The 14,089-nt window shown below is 39.3% G+C and overlaps 4 protein-coding genes across 6 annotated transcripts; 3 read left to right on the top strand and 1 right to left on the bottom strand.

Annotated features, from left to right (window-relative positions):
• Positions 1–58: 58 nt before the first annotated feature.
• On the bottom strand, positions 59–1,777 carry CtsB (Cathepsin B). Its single transcript, XM_068285116.1, has 4 exons — positions 1,436–1,777; positions 1,102–1,362; positions 792–959; positions 59–715 (listed from the first exon to the last, which is right to left on the bottom strand). The coding sequence occupies exons 1-4, from the start codon at positions 1,556–1,558 to the stop codon at positions 245–247; spliced, it is 1,023 nt and encodes a 340-aa protein (XP_068141217.1). The 5' UTR covers positions 1,559–1,777; the 3' UTR covers positions 59–244.
• A 74-nt stretch (positions 1,778–1,851) lies between these two features.
• Trm7-32 (tRNA methyltransferase 7-32) lies at positions 1,852–3,235 on the top strand. Its single transcript, XM_068285128.1, has 4 exons — positions 1,852–1,944; positions 2,057–2,187; positions 2,249–2,937; positions 3,005–3,235. The coding sequence occupies exons 2-4, from the start codon at positions 2,067–2,069 to the stop codon at positions 3,116–3,118; spliced, it is 924 nt and encodes a 307-aa protein (XP_068141229.1). The 5' UTR covers positions 1,852–1,944; positions 2,057–2,066; the 3' UTR covers positions 3,119–3,235.
• A 427-nt stretch (positions 3,236–3,662) lies between these two features.
• On the top strand, positions 3,663–7,023 carry LOC137573411 (tRNA (34-2'-O)-methyltransferase regulator WDR6). Its single transcript, XM_068285347.1, is given in 4 exon segments — positions 3,663–3,707; positions 3,846–4,632; positions 4,688–4,929; positions 4,931–7,023. Coding segments are annotated over 4 exon segments (3,036 nt in total). The 3' UTR covers positions 6,893–7,023.
• A 352-nt stretch (positions 7,024–7,375) lies between these two features.
• LOC137573256 (BTB/POZ domain-containing protein 7) lies at positions 7,376–14,002 on the top strand. 3 transcript variants are annotated; one of them, XM_068285134.1, is made up of 4 exons: positions 7,376–7,610; positions 10,183–10,855; positions 10,968–13,529; positions 13,603–14,002. In XM_068285134.1, the coding sequence occupies exons 2-4, from the start codon at positions 10,436–10,438 to the stop codon at positions 13,741–13,743; spliced, it is 3,123 nt and encodes a 1,040-aa protein (XP_068141235.1). In that variant the 5' UTR covers positions 7,376–7,610; positions 10,183–10,435; the 3' UTR covers positions 13,744–14,002. The 3 variants fall into 3 exon arrangements, with proteins under 3 accessions (XP_068141235.1, XP_068141234.1, XP_068141233.1); XM_068285133.1 differs by having other exon boundaries at positions 7,376–7,703; XM_068285132.1 differs by having other exon boundaries at positions 7,376–7,756.
• Positions 14,003–14,089: the final 87 nt, after the last annotated feature.

Here is a 14,089-nt window from a genome sequence, read left to right as displayed (position 1 = left end):
TACTTAAGGCAAATGTAAGATAGATAAACTTAAACCTTAAAATCAAAAGACTAGGGCGTTTATGTATGTATATATATAACAAAATAGTTGGTCTTTCATTTATTTTTTTTTGTTTTTTAATTTTTTTATTGTTTACATTGTGTCAGAAATCAATTTAATTTAACTAACTATCCTTTTTGTTTGTTTGTAAATATTATAAAAGTATATGCAAGTGTTATGTAAATATATTTGAATGTTTCTTTATCTATAGTTTGGGCAAACCGGCCGATATGGAGCTTTCAATGCCACAATGATCCTCGCCGCGCAAAATGCGGAAGAATCCATTATCACCCCAATCAGTGTTCCATGAGTTTGCAATTAGCCAGTAGGGTACTTTTTCGTCACCCCAGACACCCCAACCAAGAATGCGTATGGCATGACCTCCCAGTTCCTTGCCATGGACATGCTGATAGACACCGCTCTTGTATAGAATCAAATCTTCATAGACGGTAAAAGCTCCTTCCACAGGTCCATTGTTCATGATCTCTTTCTGTATTTCCACTACATTGTTTTTTATCGAATAGGACTTGGAACCAAAGTTTTTATCTTTTTTATAGTCCACTTTATAGCTGGACTCGCATAAATGTTGACAACGGGGTGTACTGCCGCCGCTGCATGGTGGGCGTGTGCCATTTACGTGATGCTCGCATGGTTCAATCTCATAGGGGCGGCAACCCTGGGTACAAATGAGTTATTTAAATTTACGATTAAGCGTAAGCTGTTGGTAATGCGTAGCCCTCTTTAGTGCTCACCTGTTGAGATCCATAGTTGCCCCCACTGACGATGCCTTTGCGTGTCCAATAGCTCCAAGCGGCACCGGGAAACCCGCCATTGCAACCAAAGCCGCAGGTGTGACAGCATGAGACCAAATCATCTGCAGACAGATGGATATTCACCTTGCCTTGGGAATGAATGCAAACCTGTGCGAATATAAACAGACGACGCAATTTTCAAGTCAGTTCAAAATCGATAAGAAAACAACAATTAGCAGCAAAAGATAAGCAAGTCATCTAATCAGCTAAAGGGGGAAAGCTCTGAACAAAGGCAAGACGATGCACTTACGCGATCCGACATGGCCTCAACGGCTCCAAAGGCCCAACATGAACCGCATGAACCTTGATCTCTGATCTCACGAATGGTTGGGCACATAGACCATTTTTCTTGGGCATTAAACTCTATGGGTATATCGGAGTCAGAATCTTCTACGACATTGCCAAGAACCTCCATTTTGTCGGGTAAAGCAAACTTATCAGCATCAGGATGGACGCCCATTAGGCCCCGTATATATTTCTCTGATACAGATTTATGGAAATTTCGGCCAACCTGCAAGAAAAGATCACCAATATGGAAATTAAGTGAATTACCTATGAAAGCATCTAATTCAGCCAGAACTTACATTCCAAGTTTTTGCTTTTCCGCGGACCAACTCAATAAACTCATCCGACAGCAAATGGTCCTTTGCTTCGAACATGGTGAGGTACACGACCATCAAAAATAGAGAATATATTTTTCGAACCATTTTCAATCAAAATGGCCGACACAAAAAGAAAGAAAAAAACAAATCCACTAAACAATGATAATGACGCGTACTCGTTGTTGTTTGTATATATGTATTTATATATATAGTATTTCCCTATAGTTCGTTCAGCACAGCTCCAGCTGCGTTTGCAAATTGCTAGACACTTCTGGGGAAAATTATTAATCAGCGCTTTGTTATTATTTATTTTGCAAAGTTGTCGTTATCGACCTTATCGGAACGAAGTTATCGTAATCGACAATATCGAGCAAGCCTATCGTAATCAACATTATAGGGGCAAAGTTATCGTAGTCGACCTTATTGAGCAAATCTATCGTATCGACATTATCGAATTCTTCAAAGAGACACCCTGCAATCTGTCCATGTGTGTAAGTTTATAATAATTGTTTATTATAACCAATGCAAGAGTTTAACAATAACAATGACTTTAACGAATCTATTTTCATGCTTCTAATACTATTGGCTCCTTGTCTCCTTTAGTGGAAAAGCAATGGGGAAGACGTCAAAGGACAAACGAGACATCTACTATCGCCAGGCCAAAGAAGAAGGATGGAGGGCACGTAGTGCGTTTAAGTTGATGCACATTGACGATTCATTTAAGATTTTTAATGGTAGGCAATCTGACCTAATATTTTAAGAATAATTTACCATAAAATGCATACAATGTTGTAGATGTAAAACGAGTTGTCGACCTGTGCGCTGCGCCTGGTAGCTGGTCACAAGTACTCTCCCGGAAGCTATATGATACATGCGAAACCGAAGAGGAGAAAGCAGCTGTGAAAATCATAGCCGTAGACTTACAGGCAATGGCACCCATTCGAGGAGTAATTCAACTGCAAGGTGACATCACGAAAGAGAGCACAGCGGAGGCTATAATTGCACATTTTGGCGAGGCTGTCGAGGAAAAGGCTCAGCTTGTTGTCTGCGATGGAGCCCCAGATGTTACCGGTGTTCATGAAATGGATGAATATATGCAACATCAGTTGCTAGTCTCTGCTCTCAGCATCGCTACATTTGTTCTTGAACCGGGTGGCAGCTTTGTGGCAAAAATCTTCAAGGGCAACGACACGACTCTACTCGATTCGCAGATGCGTACGTTCTTCAAGCATTTTGAGTACTTTAAACCACCAAGTTCCCGACCCTCAAGCATTGAGCATTTCGTTGTGTGCAAAGACTTTTTCCTTCCCCCCGGCTACATTCCGCAGGTTATTAATCCAGCTCGAAAAGATATAGCGGATCAGGCAAGAAAGACTGGCTCGGCAACTAACCGACGTTTGGTGCCTTTTATTGCCTACGGCGACTTGACGGGGATTTTAGATGGGGATGAGCCTGTCATAGACTGTACAAATCCGAGTAAAGAAGTTAGTAGTGTATACTTTACACTTTGTGTGAATGTTGTTAAACTAAATTATTTTTGTTTATTCAAAGGACATTGCCTTTGCCTATGATGCCATAATGAAAGACGCGGAGTACCCACAGGAATTTAAGGACCTGCTGGATGATATATTCGTGGAGCAATTGGCCAATGAGCCAAAGAGCTGAAAGAATAAATATTTTTATTTATCTACTCGATCTGAAACGATGGTGCCAAGTGAAGGGGCACAACCTTTAATGCAATTTACCTTAAGCAAATGAATAAATATCGCCAGCTGCAAAAAACTGAGTCAGAATTCAATTTAAAATCATATATTTGCTTTATATGATCAAAACTAATATATCCTTTTTGTGAAGGCATAAATATACTGTTATCAACACGAATTTAAACAAATGATGCCATATCGGAAAATGGCGTTGCCAGAAATTTATTAATCGATTCTGTTTACAAGTGTCAGACAAATCAGCTGATCTCTTACCAAAAAAAGTGTGTGTCAACAAAAACGTGCAACACCGCATCACCAACCCAATCAATTCAAAACACAATTCTGCTACCTCAGTAACAATTGAAAACATCAAATTTGGATAGCCTGCGTCTTATAGCAAAAGCCAATAGAAAATTAACGAAGTCACAAAATATTAACCAAAAACCTCTTCGCTTTATAGCTAATTTAAACTTCAAAAAATGAATTGGTTATAGCTAAAAAAAAACATGGATATGAAATCAAGTTTGTATTCCGACGCCTTCGGCTTACATGTAAAGAATAACGATCTGCTGATAGGTATGTAAAAAAAATACAATCCGATTTTGGCTGCTAAAGAAGCCTATTAATCTAGTTAATGCTTAAATACTGTAATTAGTTAGATAATACCATTTTTTGTTTTTTTGTTATAGGTGTGGGCAACCAGGCATTTTTGTATACAAAAAGGTTCCCGAATTGAACTTCCACAGAGAACACGGCACAAGAAAGTTCATGGTTTTGTACATAGCTCCTCCGATGATTTAGTATTACTATATTCGGAAAATGAATTCTATATGTTTCTATATCATTCTGAGGAAGGCCAATTTCAATTACTTTATGAGGGCGAAACAAAAGACTGGATAAATGCAGCTACATTTCTCGAGAATGAGGAAAAAACTCGTTTTGTGTTACACATGGCCCATAGTACGGTTCTTCATCTACAGTGGAACAATGACTCAACCTCACGCCAGAACTCTGTGGATTTGGATTTAAAGAAAGAGTATAATAAAAGAGGAGACTGCAATGTGCTGGAATTGGCTTGTTGCACCGACTACTCCATGCTGTATTATACATGTCTTCATGGCTCGACCTATAATCAACTTGTGATAATGAGCGGCAACGGATTTGGCGAACTATTAATTTGGCAACCTCGATTTGCCATTGATAGAGATGATGATGGCAATGGAGTGCCTTGTTCGAAAACCTATCCACTGCTCTTACGTCTAGAGGCTCACAATGGAGTAATACTTTCTATAGCTTACAATGCAGCCAAACAGTTGCTAATCACTACATCCGATGACCGTTCCGTAAAATTTTGGCGTGTGGCAAACACTGAAACTAAAGATTATGTGGATTGGAAAACACCAAACAGTGTCAGTCCCATGTTCAGCTGCTTCGGACATACTGCACGAGTAATGTGTGCTATTGTAATGGAATATGGTAAAGAGATTCTTTCCCCCTTTGCTGGTTTGATGCTAATTCAACTGTTTTGCAGGTAACGATGTTTATGTTGCAAGCGGCGGCGAGGATTCTTATATGTGCATTTGGAATAGCTCGGGGGAATTGCTATTAAAGCGTCGTCAACAGTTTGGAGCTCCAATATGGCAATTGGATTATAATCCAACAACGTCGACTATTTACATTGGAGGCTCAACGGGGAATGTGCTCACATATAATGTTAAAGCACTTCTGCAAGAAAAAAACAAGTAATCAATTAACGCAATTATCTTCCCTAGATTCGTCCATAGAGTCCAAAAATGAATTTATTGGCAATGTGCAGTTTCTAAGCCATACAACGATTATTGGTCTCAGCAATAGAAATCGTTTGTTTTTTATTAATTTGTTCACTGATTCGTTGGAATCACAAAATTGGCAATTGCTTGATAATTTCCCCTCTTATAAATGCACTGTACTCGAAACTAAAAACGATATAATAGCTAATTGTGGCTATCAAAGAGTCACCCTTCACAGATTCTCTGTGGAAAACCAGCAATTGGAACAACTTTTTGATGGTCCACGACTTAAGGGAACAATACGAAGTTTCCATTTTCTGGCTACAGATCTATATCTCATTTCCGATGATTTGGGAAATTGTGAATTATTAAAGGGTAATGATCTGCAAGTGGAAGCAAAAATATCGCTTGTCAATTGTCGTGAGCCCTGGATAACAGCTGCATTGCTTGTGTCGCCCAATATTTTAATGCTAAGCAATCGCAATGGTTTAATAATGCTTTTCGTCCGTAACTCCGAACAGAATCAAGAATTTTCACTAATCAGACAACTGAAACATATTCATGGTAACATGGGTTCCACCTTCTTAAAATTATCAACACTTACAAGCAAAGAAGCTTGCATTTTGAGTGGTGGCCATGAGTCACTTTTGAAATATCTTCGTCTAAACTTAATCGACTACACGCTTACAATTTCTTCACGTAAATGTGTTCCACTTGCCTGGATTGAAGCATCTTTGTCCGATGATACTATACTCGGTTTCAATGACAATCATTTCGTGGCATGGTCGCAAGAACATGATGTCCTCATCCAGTTGCAATGTGGCGGTGGTCATCGTTGTTGGGATTATCACTTACTGGATAAGGATCTTCACATCATTTTTGTTAAACAGAAGCAGGTATTGTTTCATCATTACCGGCTCAGCGATAAGGATTCTTCCCAGGGAATAAGTATTCCGCGAAATAGATGGCACACACGCAGTTGCAACACTTTGCGACTCCTTGGCCAGATTGATTCGGCGCGCTTTCTTGCATCGGCTGGTGATGATAATACTATAAAAATTACAAAATATTTCGATGGCAATGCCATCCAATGTGCTGAAGTGCAAACTCATATCTCAAGTGTCCGACACTTGACAATTTATCCCCTTGAATTGGAAAATTATCTTGCTTCATGGCTTATATTCTCAGTTGGTGGGCGAGCACAACTTTGCATTAATCAGATTGATATAACCCAAGGCAGTAACTGCCGGGTTACTGAGCTGTCCTCACATACTCTGCGAAATCCAACTATCGCTGACAGTGGTGTCGTAGAAGCCCGTCTAATGGCCATTGATGTGTCCCATGATGCATCATCTGGTTATTTTATGCTATATATAGCTAATGCTGATGGTAAAATTACAATACACCATTGGCAGATGGAGAATCCCTCTACCCTAGAATTTCTTCACCAAATTGATTTAAAGCGATGTCCACTTCAGTTGCGATGGCTACCTGATCCAAGCCTGCTTCTGATAGCAACTACAAATGGAGAGATTTATGTTTACGATAATAAATTTACTACAAAAATGTTGCAGTTCCAGTTGCACGAGACAGGAGTGAATACTTTGGATGCATACGTTGATCGTGACAATATCCATATTTTATCAGGCGGCGATGATGAAAATGTTAAGCACACAACTATCAATTTATATTCGATGGATATCAAGCAAAAGGCTTTTGCCGACCTACACAATGCCCAAGTGAATGCTCTTGCTCTATATTGCCATGCCAGACCGGACGGAGAGAGGACCGACTTGTTTGGTTTTACTTGTAGTATGGATAAACAAATCTATCGAATTAATTTACAAACTAGTAAATATTTTAGAGTTGGTTATACGTGCATTGATGATATCAAGGGAATATTAATAGATGAAAATCAGTTGGCCTATTTATACGGCTCTGGATTGCAAGTAATACCTCTTAGTTGACCTAGTCAACTGTTTTTTTAATACTATACTAAGTATAGTAAATGTGGTTCGTTTTCAACCAAAAGACTAGTTTAAGCATACATGTTATAGATTTATGTTTTTTCTGATATAATAAATACATATATACAAAAAAATAATTATTCTAAAATTTATGGTTTGTATTGTAAGCTATGACAGACAACATTAAAAGCAAAATGCTATTTAAAAGAAAAATTTTTTCAAATATTAAACGAAATTAGTATCTAGGACCATGTAAATAGAGTATATATTCTTGATCAGCAGTATGGGAAGAGTTTATATAAGCATCAAAGTTCAAACAATCTTCGATCGTTCAAAAACAGTGACTTTTTATCAAAAAATTCGTTATGTTTCACTATTTTGGAACACTCGGAACTAGTCATGAAAAACTGTTCGGAACTAGCAGCAAACAGATTTTCGGACTCCAGGGGGCGAAAACACAATTGTGTGGCAACACTATTCTGGCTTTTACTTGTGGCAACGCTAGTCGATTCCCCCCTCAAGTATATACGCAAACCAGGACATTTACTTGTAATCGAAACAAAAAAAAAGGGAAAATACATACGGTTTAAAATCTGATTAATTAACATTATATTCGTTATGTGATAGCGCTCAATAAGAAAAGTGACACCCAAAACAATTTACTTGTATATAATAGCTGTGTGCCCGCGCGCATGTACATACATATGTTCACGTATAAGTATGTATACATACATTCATAAATTAGTTTGTATGTGCCAAGGCAAATCTTTGCCAGTGTCCGTGTTGCAGTGTACACTTATGTATAACAAATGTTGGTAAAAAAATAAAAATAAAGAATTAAATAAAAATATGAAACAATGTGCTGTAAGTAGGGACAATGGTCATCTTCTAAAATGAAAACATAAAATTCTCTCTGTTAAAAGTCATTCAATGAACGTGCATACATATGTTTGTATACCTACTTAGTTGACTCTCTGTGTGTGTCTGTGTGAGTGTGTGTATGTACGTGGGTAAATAGTTTATTGAGTTGTTGGTTTCTTTTTTTTTTTTTGTTTGGTTTTAATATTCTACATTCATGAAAATTTTTTTTCATAAGTGCATAAATATGTGTCTTATTTATAATAGTGTTTGAATAATACATAATGCTTTTCATCTTCATATGTACATACATTCATATTATGCACTTGTCAGCTTGTATGTATGTATGTACATCAGTGACAGTGACATAGATAAAATTTTCTAAATAAATCCATATACAAATTGGGTAAATATACATATGTATATATATATTTTATTACATATGTATCTAGGTGAGTGGGTGTGTGTGCATGTGTGCGTGCGAGTGTGTGTGATGTAGCATTGAAAATTTTCTTTACATAGTCGCATATATTTACATACATACATAATGCATGTTAAGGTATGTATGTACATATGTACATACAAGTGTCTATATGTAATCTGTTCCTATGTGCAAAGATACCTATACCTATACCTACATATATAAATTCGTTTTCATCGAAAGTTGAAAATGAAGCTGCACCTTATGTACCATGTATGTATGTACATATGTATGTACAATATTCATATGTCAATAAGAAAATGTATGGATACATATGTATGTACATATGTATACAGGAAAAACAAATGTACATATACATATGTATACACATGTCGAAAATATAACAGATATAAGTATATGTACATACATATGTAGGTTTGTGTGGGTAGGAACTTTGGCGAAACATATGTATGTATGTATGTATGGACATTTTAAATCTTTATTTTAAATTCCAATTTTAAATTCATTTATTATATCCCGCTCTTAAAATACATACATATACATACAGACATATGTATGCGTGAATATATTATTATATCAAACAATATGTTGCTTTTGCAATAACCTACTTTTTCCAAAGGATGTCACACATGCATACATACCTATATACATACGCTCATATGTACGATGTATGTATACAAATGTACATACATATGTGTGTGTTAGTTGGTTCTTTTTGTAATTTTCAAAAATCTACTTGATCCCTTTTAAGATTTTGAGTCTGCAACCAGTAATTGTTAAACTTAAAGCAAAGAACCTTGATAAAAAAAAAAAAACAGATGCTTTCGTTGTGCAGGTGTTTTTTGTATAGTTATTTAGTTGCATGTTCACATAAATTATTCTTCACTTTTCCTCTACCTCCCTCTCTCGCGCGCGCTTTAGAACCAGCTGTCATAAAGTCACCAAATTGGAATTCAATTTAACAAACCATTTTCGAACTGATATCAAAAACTAGTGCTCTGTTTGTCTATAAGCAACAGAATAAATCTCTTTTGCTTTAATTATTTTAGCATTATTATTTGTTTATACATAAAATATATAACTTTATACATATGTACATAAATATGTGCATTGAAAATTTTCGTTGCTCTGAACTTTATTCGTCAGTTGCTCAAATACTATTTGAAGGAAATTTTAAAAACTTCAAACGAATTTGAATTAATCAAATCAGAGTACTCTAAATATTCACAGTTTTTTTTTGAGAACGTCACGCAGTGACTTATTCGATTATGTATTTATTATGAAAATCCATCATATGTATATTCATATTATAAATATTGAGTAACATTTAATTCATCAAAAACACATTAAACTGAATCCAGATTTAGCTGGACCCTGATTATCTCTGTAGCCATCACGGAAAATCAAAGATTCCGGTAAAGCAAGATCCCAACTTATTTCTTACTGAAAATTTTCAATTCTGTTTGACTTTACAAATATGTACATACAAACATTTTTTATTCACTTCTGAACAAAGCAGGGAAACTCCGAATTCATTTTGCTTTTTCGAAAACAATTTTCGTTTGCTATCAAACAAGCTCAACTTCGTCTCGGTTGATATACATACATATGTACTTAGGTTTCTGGTTAATGGAAGCCCGGATAACCGGGGTCCAATAGCAATTTAAGTAGGCCAACATCAATCTAGCCCCGGTATTTTATAAAGATGTCCCCGAATATTATTTAGCCAGCCTATTGTCACCATAAATCGGCTCTATACATATGTATGTACATCAAATGCCACCCCGAATTTTAGTTCAAAAAGTTTTCAGCAGAATCCAGACTTGCTCCTAGACTTGAATGTGCAGTGAAATGTATCCTTCCTGTCTAATCTTGTTGGGCCAAGTCCCATTATTTTTATTTTCGCTGGTACCTAAAGTGGTGCTGTTTTTATTCGAAACTGTATGTATTTGGATAATAATTAATACAAGTTTAATTTGTTTATTTTCAGAAAATCTTTGATTTATTGCAAACATGTAATCAAATGAGAGAATGAACCATGATAATGCTACTACTACAAATGATTATTAAAGAGTGGAAAATGACAATGCGATAATTTAAATGGATTACTACGCCAAATACGGTGGAGGATGCCTTGAATAATTTCAGGGCGTCAAACATCAGATTAAATCAGAGAGAGAGAGAGAGCGAGAGAGAGTCTATCGTGTGTGTGTTTGTGTGTGTGTATTGCAGAGTGTACAAAAATGGGAGCTAACTCTTCCAGTGACAGCTATCCCATGAGCACAGGATCTGGGGGTGCTGCAGGCAATAGTAATAGCAACTCAAATGGCGGAGTATCGGTCATGATGCCGCTTAGTACAGCGGCCTTATCATCATCGGGTGCAACTGGCAGCGGAGGTGGACCTGGCGGTAGTGGTGCTGGTAGCAGCAGCGGTGGTGGCGCCAGTTTTGCTTTCAGCGGATCTCATTATAATCGTGATCAAAGACGGAAACGCGTTACTGGTTTTGCGACGCTTAAACGTAAATTTATTCGTCGCCGACGTTCATCAAAGGCCTGTGATCATGCACGCGTGTTACGCGACTTTGTCTCGGATTGGGCACCCCTTGAATTGGCTGCACTCTGTGAGGAGTTTGAAGCCCTGGCAGCTTTGAGGGATCTGTCTGTAAGTACAACTAATGCCCGACCATACATATGTACATACATATATGTACATATGTATGTATGCACATATGCATTTGATGTTTAACTAAATGATTTTATTTAAAAAAAAATAGGTGCAAGCAGAGCTCGCACGACCTCCAGCGACTACATACAAGCAAGACCTTGCCGCACTTTACGATTTAAATTTGTGCACTGACTGTGATCTTGTATTTCGTGGATCCATATTTCCGGTGCATCGTTCCGTATTGTCATCACGTTGTACATATTTTCGGGATTTACTATCGGGTTGTCCTGGATTTGGAGCACGAATTTGTCTCGAATTACCCACATCTCCGATTGATGTTCAGCTATTTTCATCACTTCTACGATATTTATATACGGGCGATTTATGTACGCATGATCCGAATATTGACATTAATCTGTTGCGGCAATTGGGCGATGATTTTGGTACACCCAATCCCCTGGAACATGATCTCCGTTATTTGCTGGAAACTGGCGACTATGCTGATGCAGCACTTGTCTTCACCGCCGAGTGCAGTAACGATGACTATTTACGTCAGGATTCGGGAACCTCAGAGTATGGTTTTCGACCGAAGCTCGAACTTCCATGCCATAAAGCCATATTAAGTGCACGTTCGCCATTTTTTCGAAATCTAATTGCGCGTCGAACGCGCAACATTGACGAATATGTCGAACGCTCATTACACGTGCCCACACGGATTGTGCTGGACGAGACGGTTATACCGAAGAGATATGCACGAGTACTTCTGCATGCCATTTACCTGGACACGGTTGATTTGACACTAATATTACGTGGTGCCGGATCGGGCACCTCGGCTGGTTCCCTGGGCGAAGTGCATGCATTAACCAATACCGGACGTGTGCGTCCAACCACATTAGAGGAGGCCATGGAGCTGTATCAAATTGGGCGTTTTCTTGAGCTAGATATATTAGCGCAGGGTTGTGAGGATTTGATACTCGAATGGTTATCGTTGGACACACTGCCAACCGTGCTTAAGTGGGGCTGCCAACCACATGGCTCGGCATGGGTGTTTCGTCAAGCTTGCCAGTATTTACGCGAAGAATTTGCCGCAGTAAGCGCATCACCGGTGCTCCATCAGTTGGATAAGGCCCAGCTCTTGCATGTGCTGCAAAGTAACTTTCTTCAGGCATCCGAACTGGAGGTATTGCAGGCAGTACTCAAATGGGGCGAACAGGAGCTCATTCGTCGCATGGAAGACAGGGAGCCAAATTTGCTGTCACACACAGCCCACTCAGTGGCTCGCAAGGGTGTAAAGAAACGTGACCTAAGCGATGTTGAGTTAAGGGAGATTCTATCGGAACTGTTGCCATTAGTCCGTATGGATCATGTGCTGCCGCCACACAGTGAGGTGCTCTGCCAGGCAATACGTCGAGGACTCGTCAGCACACCGCCATCACATATGATTGGCGATGAGCGTGAGAATTTGCGGATTAATGCATGGATTCGTAGTGGCAAAAACCAGGGATTATTTGTGCGTCCACGCCTCTTCATGCCGTACTTCGAGGAGGTCAAGGCACTGTTAGAGGATCGGATGTCATCGTCGCATCATCAGGTGGAGCTAATGCGTTTGCGTCGTTCGCGACATCCACCTGATATACCGGACACCTTGTATATGGTCTCACGGATGAATGCGACAGCAAACAATGGTCTTGGCCTGAGAACTGGTAACATCACTTGTGGTGGAATTGGCGGCGACAGTGCCGAGGCGCAGCTTGGAGCTGCTGCAATACCGCCACCTGATAGCCAAACACTTGCCGCAATGAGAAAACGGGAGCACAAGTTACGTCAATCGCCAATGTGCCAACGTGCACTTTTGCTGCCACTCTCATCCAAGCACGAGATCGATCGACAAATTCGTCTTCGCGTTGTCCGGGAATTCAATCTGCCCGATGAGGTTTCCGATCTATTGGAGAACGCACTGCAGTCAAATCAAGGAAGTGGCGATGTCAGCGCCACTGATGAATGTGGAAGTGGAGTGCCAACGACCACTCAAACAGAAACTTGTTTACTTGAAGACGAAGACCAAAGTCCGCCGCCATCGCCAGCGGCAACAAGCCTAGCCCCGCGACACACAACAGTTGCTTCTTCATTTCAATCGTCCTCGTCGATGGCCTCATCAGCAACATCCTCAACATGTGGCACGGATGTTGGTCATCCGTTCTACAGTCGGAATCTCACATTTCCTCGCCAGCATTCAAGTGGTTTGCTTGGCGTGGCGGGCCTTCTGGCGGCAAGCTCTGGTCCTGGCTTGCAGTGTAGCTATGCACGCCTCTCAGCATCGGTTCATCATCGCAATGATTTGCCAGCGTTAATTACAGAAGGTGATTTTCGCTTTCCCCATGGCAATGCAATGGGCCTGGATATGCGGGCCGAGGGTGGCGCCTGCGGCATGGACTCAGGTAATGGCCATCTATCCGATATGATGCCCGACGTGGCCATGGCAACGGCATCGTTGGGTCAACTGCATTTGACAAATAGCGGTCCTGGAGGTTGTACCAGCAATAGCAATAATAACCGCGGCGCTGTGGGCAACAACGATATGCCAGAAAGCTTGCAATTAGATTTAGGTGATGGCCCCAGTCCACATATTATGGGCAATGCTGCCAGTGCTATGGCCCTACGCAGTTTGCAGGTGAGTGAAAAAGAAAGAGAAAGCAGCAAAGAGAGAGGAAAAAAGTTAATTTTCTTTTACTTTTATTCTGCAGCATCAACTACCACAAAGCAACTATCACCACTTTATGCAGCGTTCTAACTCACCGTTCGATGTGCGCCAAGGACAGCATTCTCCCGCACCACACCCCCCGCATCCTGGGGCTTACAACTCCGGACCACCCAGGTTTTTATAGAGGCTACGAGTAGCCCCCGATAAGGGGCTGTACTTCGGCACGCCTTTCTAAACAAAACAAAATATAAAAAAAGAAATCCAATTAAAATTTAAATACAAAAGGAAACAAAACAAAACAAAAAACATTAGATAAATAAAATAAAATACAAAATGTAACTAGCGTATGAACATTTCAAGGCTTAAAAATACACGATCAAACGCGTTTTTTCTGTCCCGTTAAGGGCAAATGTATAAAAAGATAATAATTAACAAACTGGTTATTTATTTTGTCTATTTGAATTTATATATTCAGGGAAACTCATTAATTTATTTTTCAAATCATAAATACATAATCGTCTTTTTTATAT

Source organism: Drosophila tropicalis, unplaced genomic scaffold (assembly GCF_018151085.1).
Source record: "Drosophila tropicalis isolate 14030-0801.00 unplaced genomic scaffold, ASM1815108v1 contig_4, whole genome shotgun sequence".
NCBI classification, from domain to species: domain Eukaryota; kingdom Metazoa; phylum Arthropoda; class Insecta; order Diptera; family Drosophilidae; genus Drosophila; species Drosophila tropicalis.
Note: the sequence above shows the minus strand (reverse complement) of the source record. Positions and strands in the feature narration are given on the sequence as shown.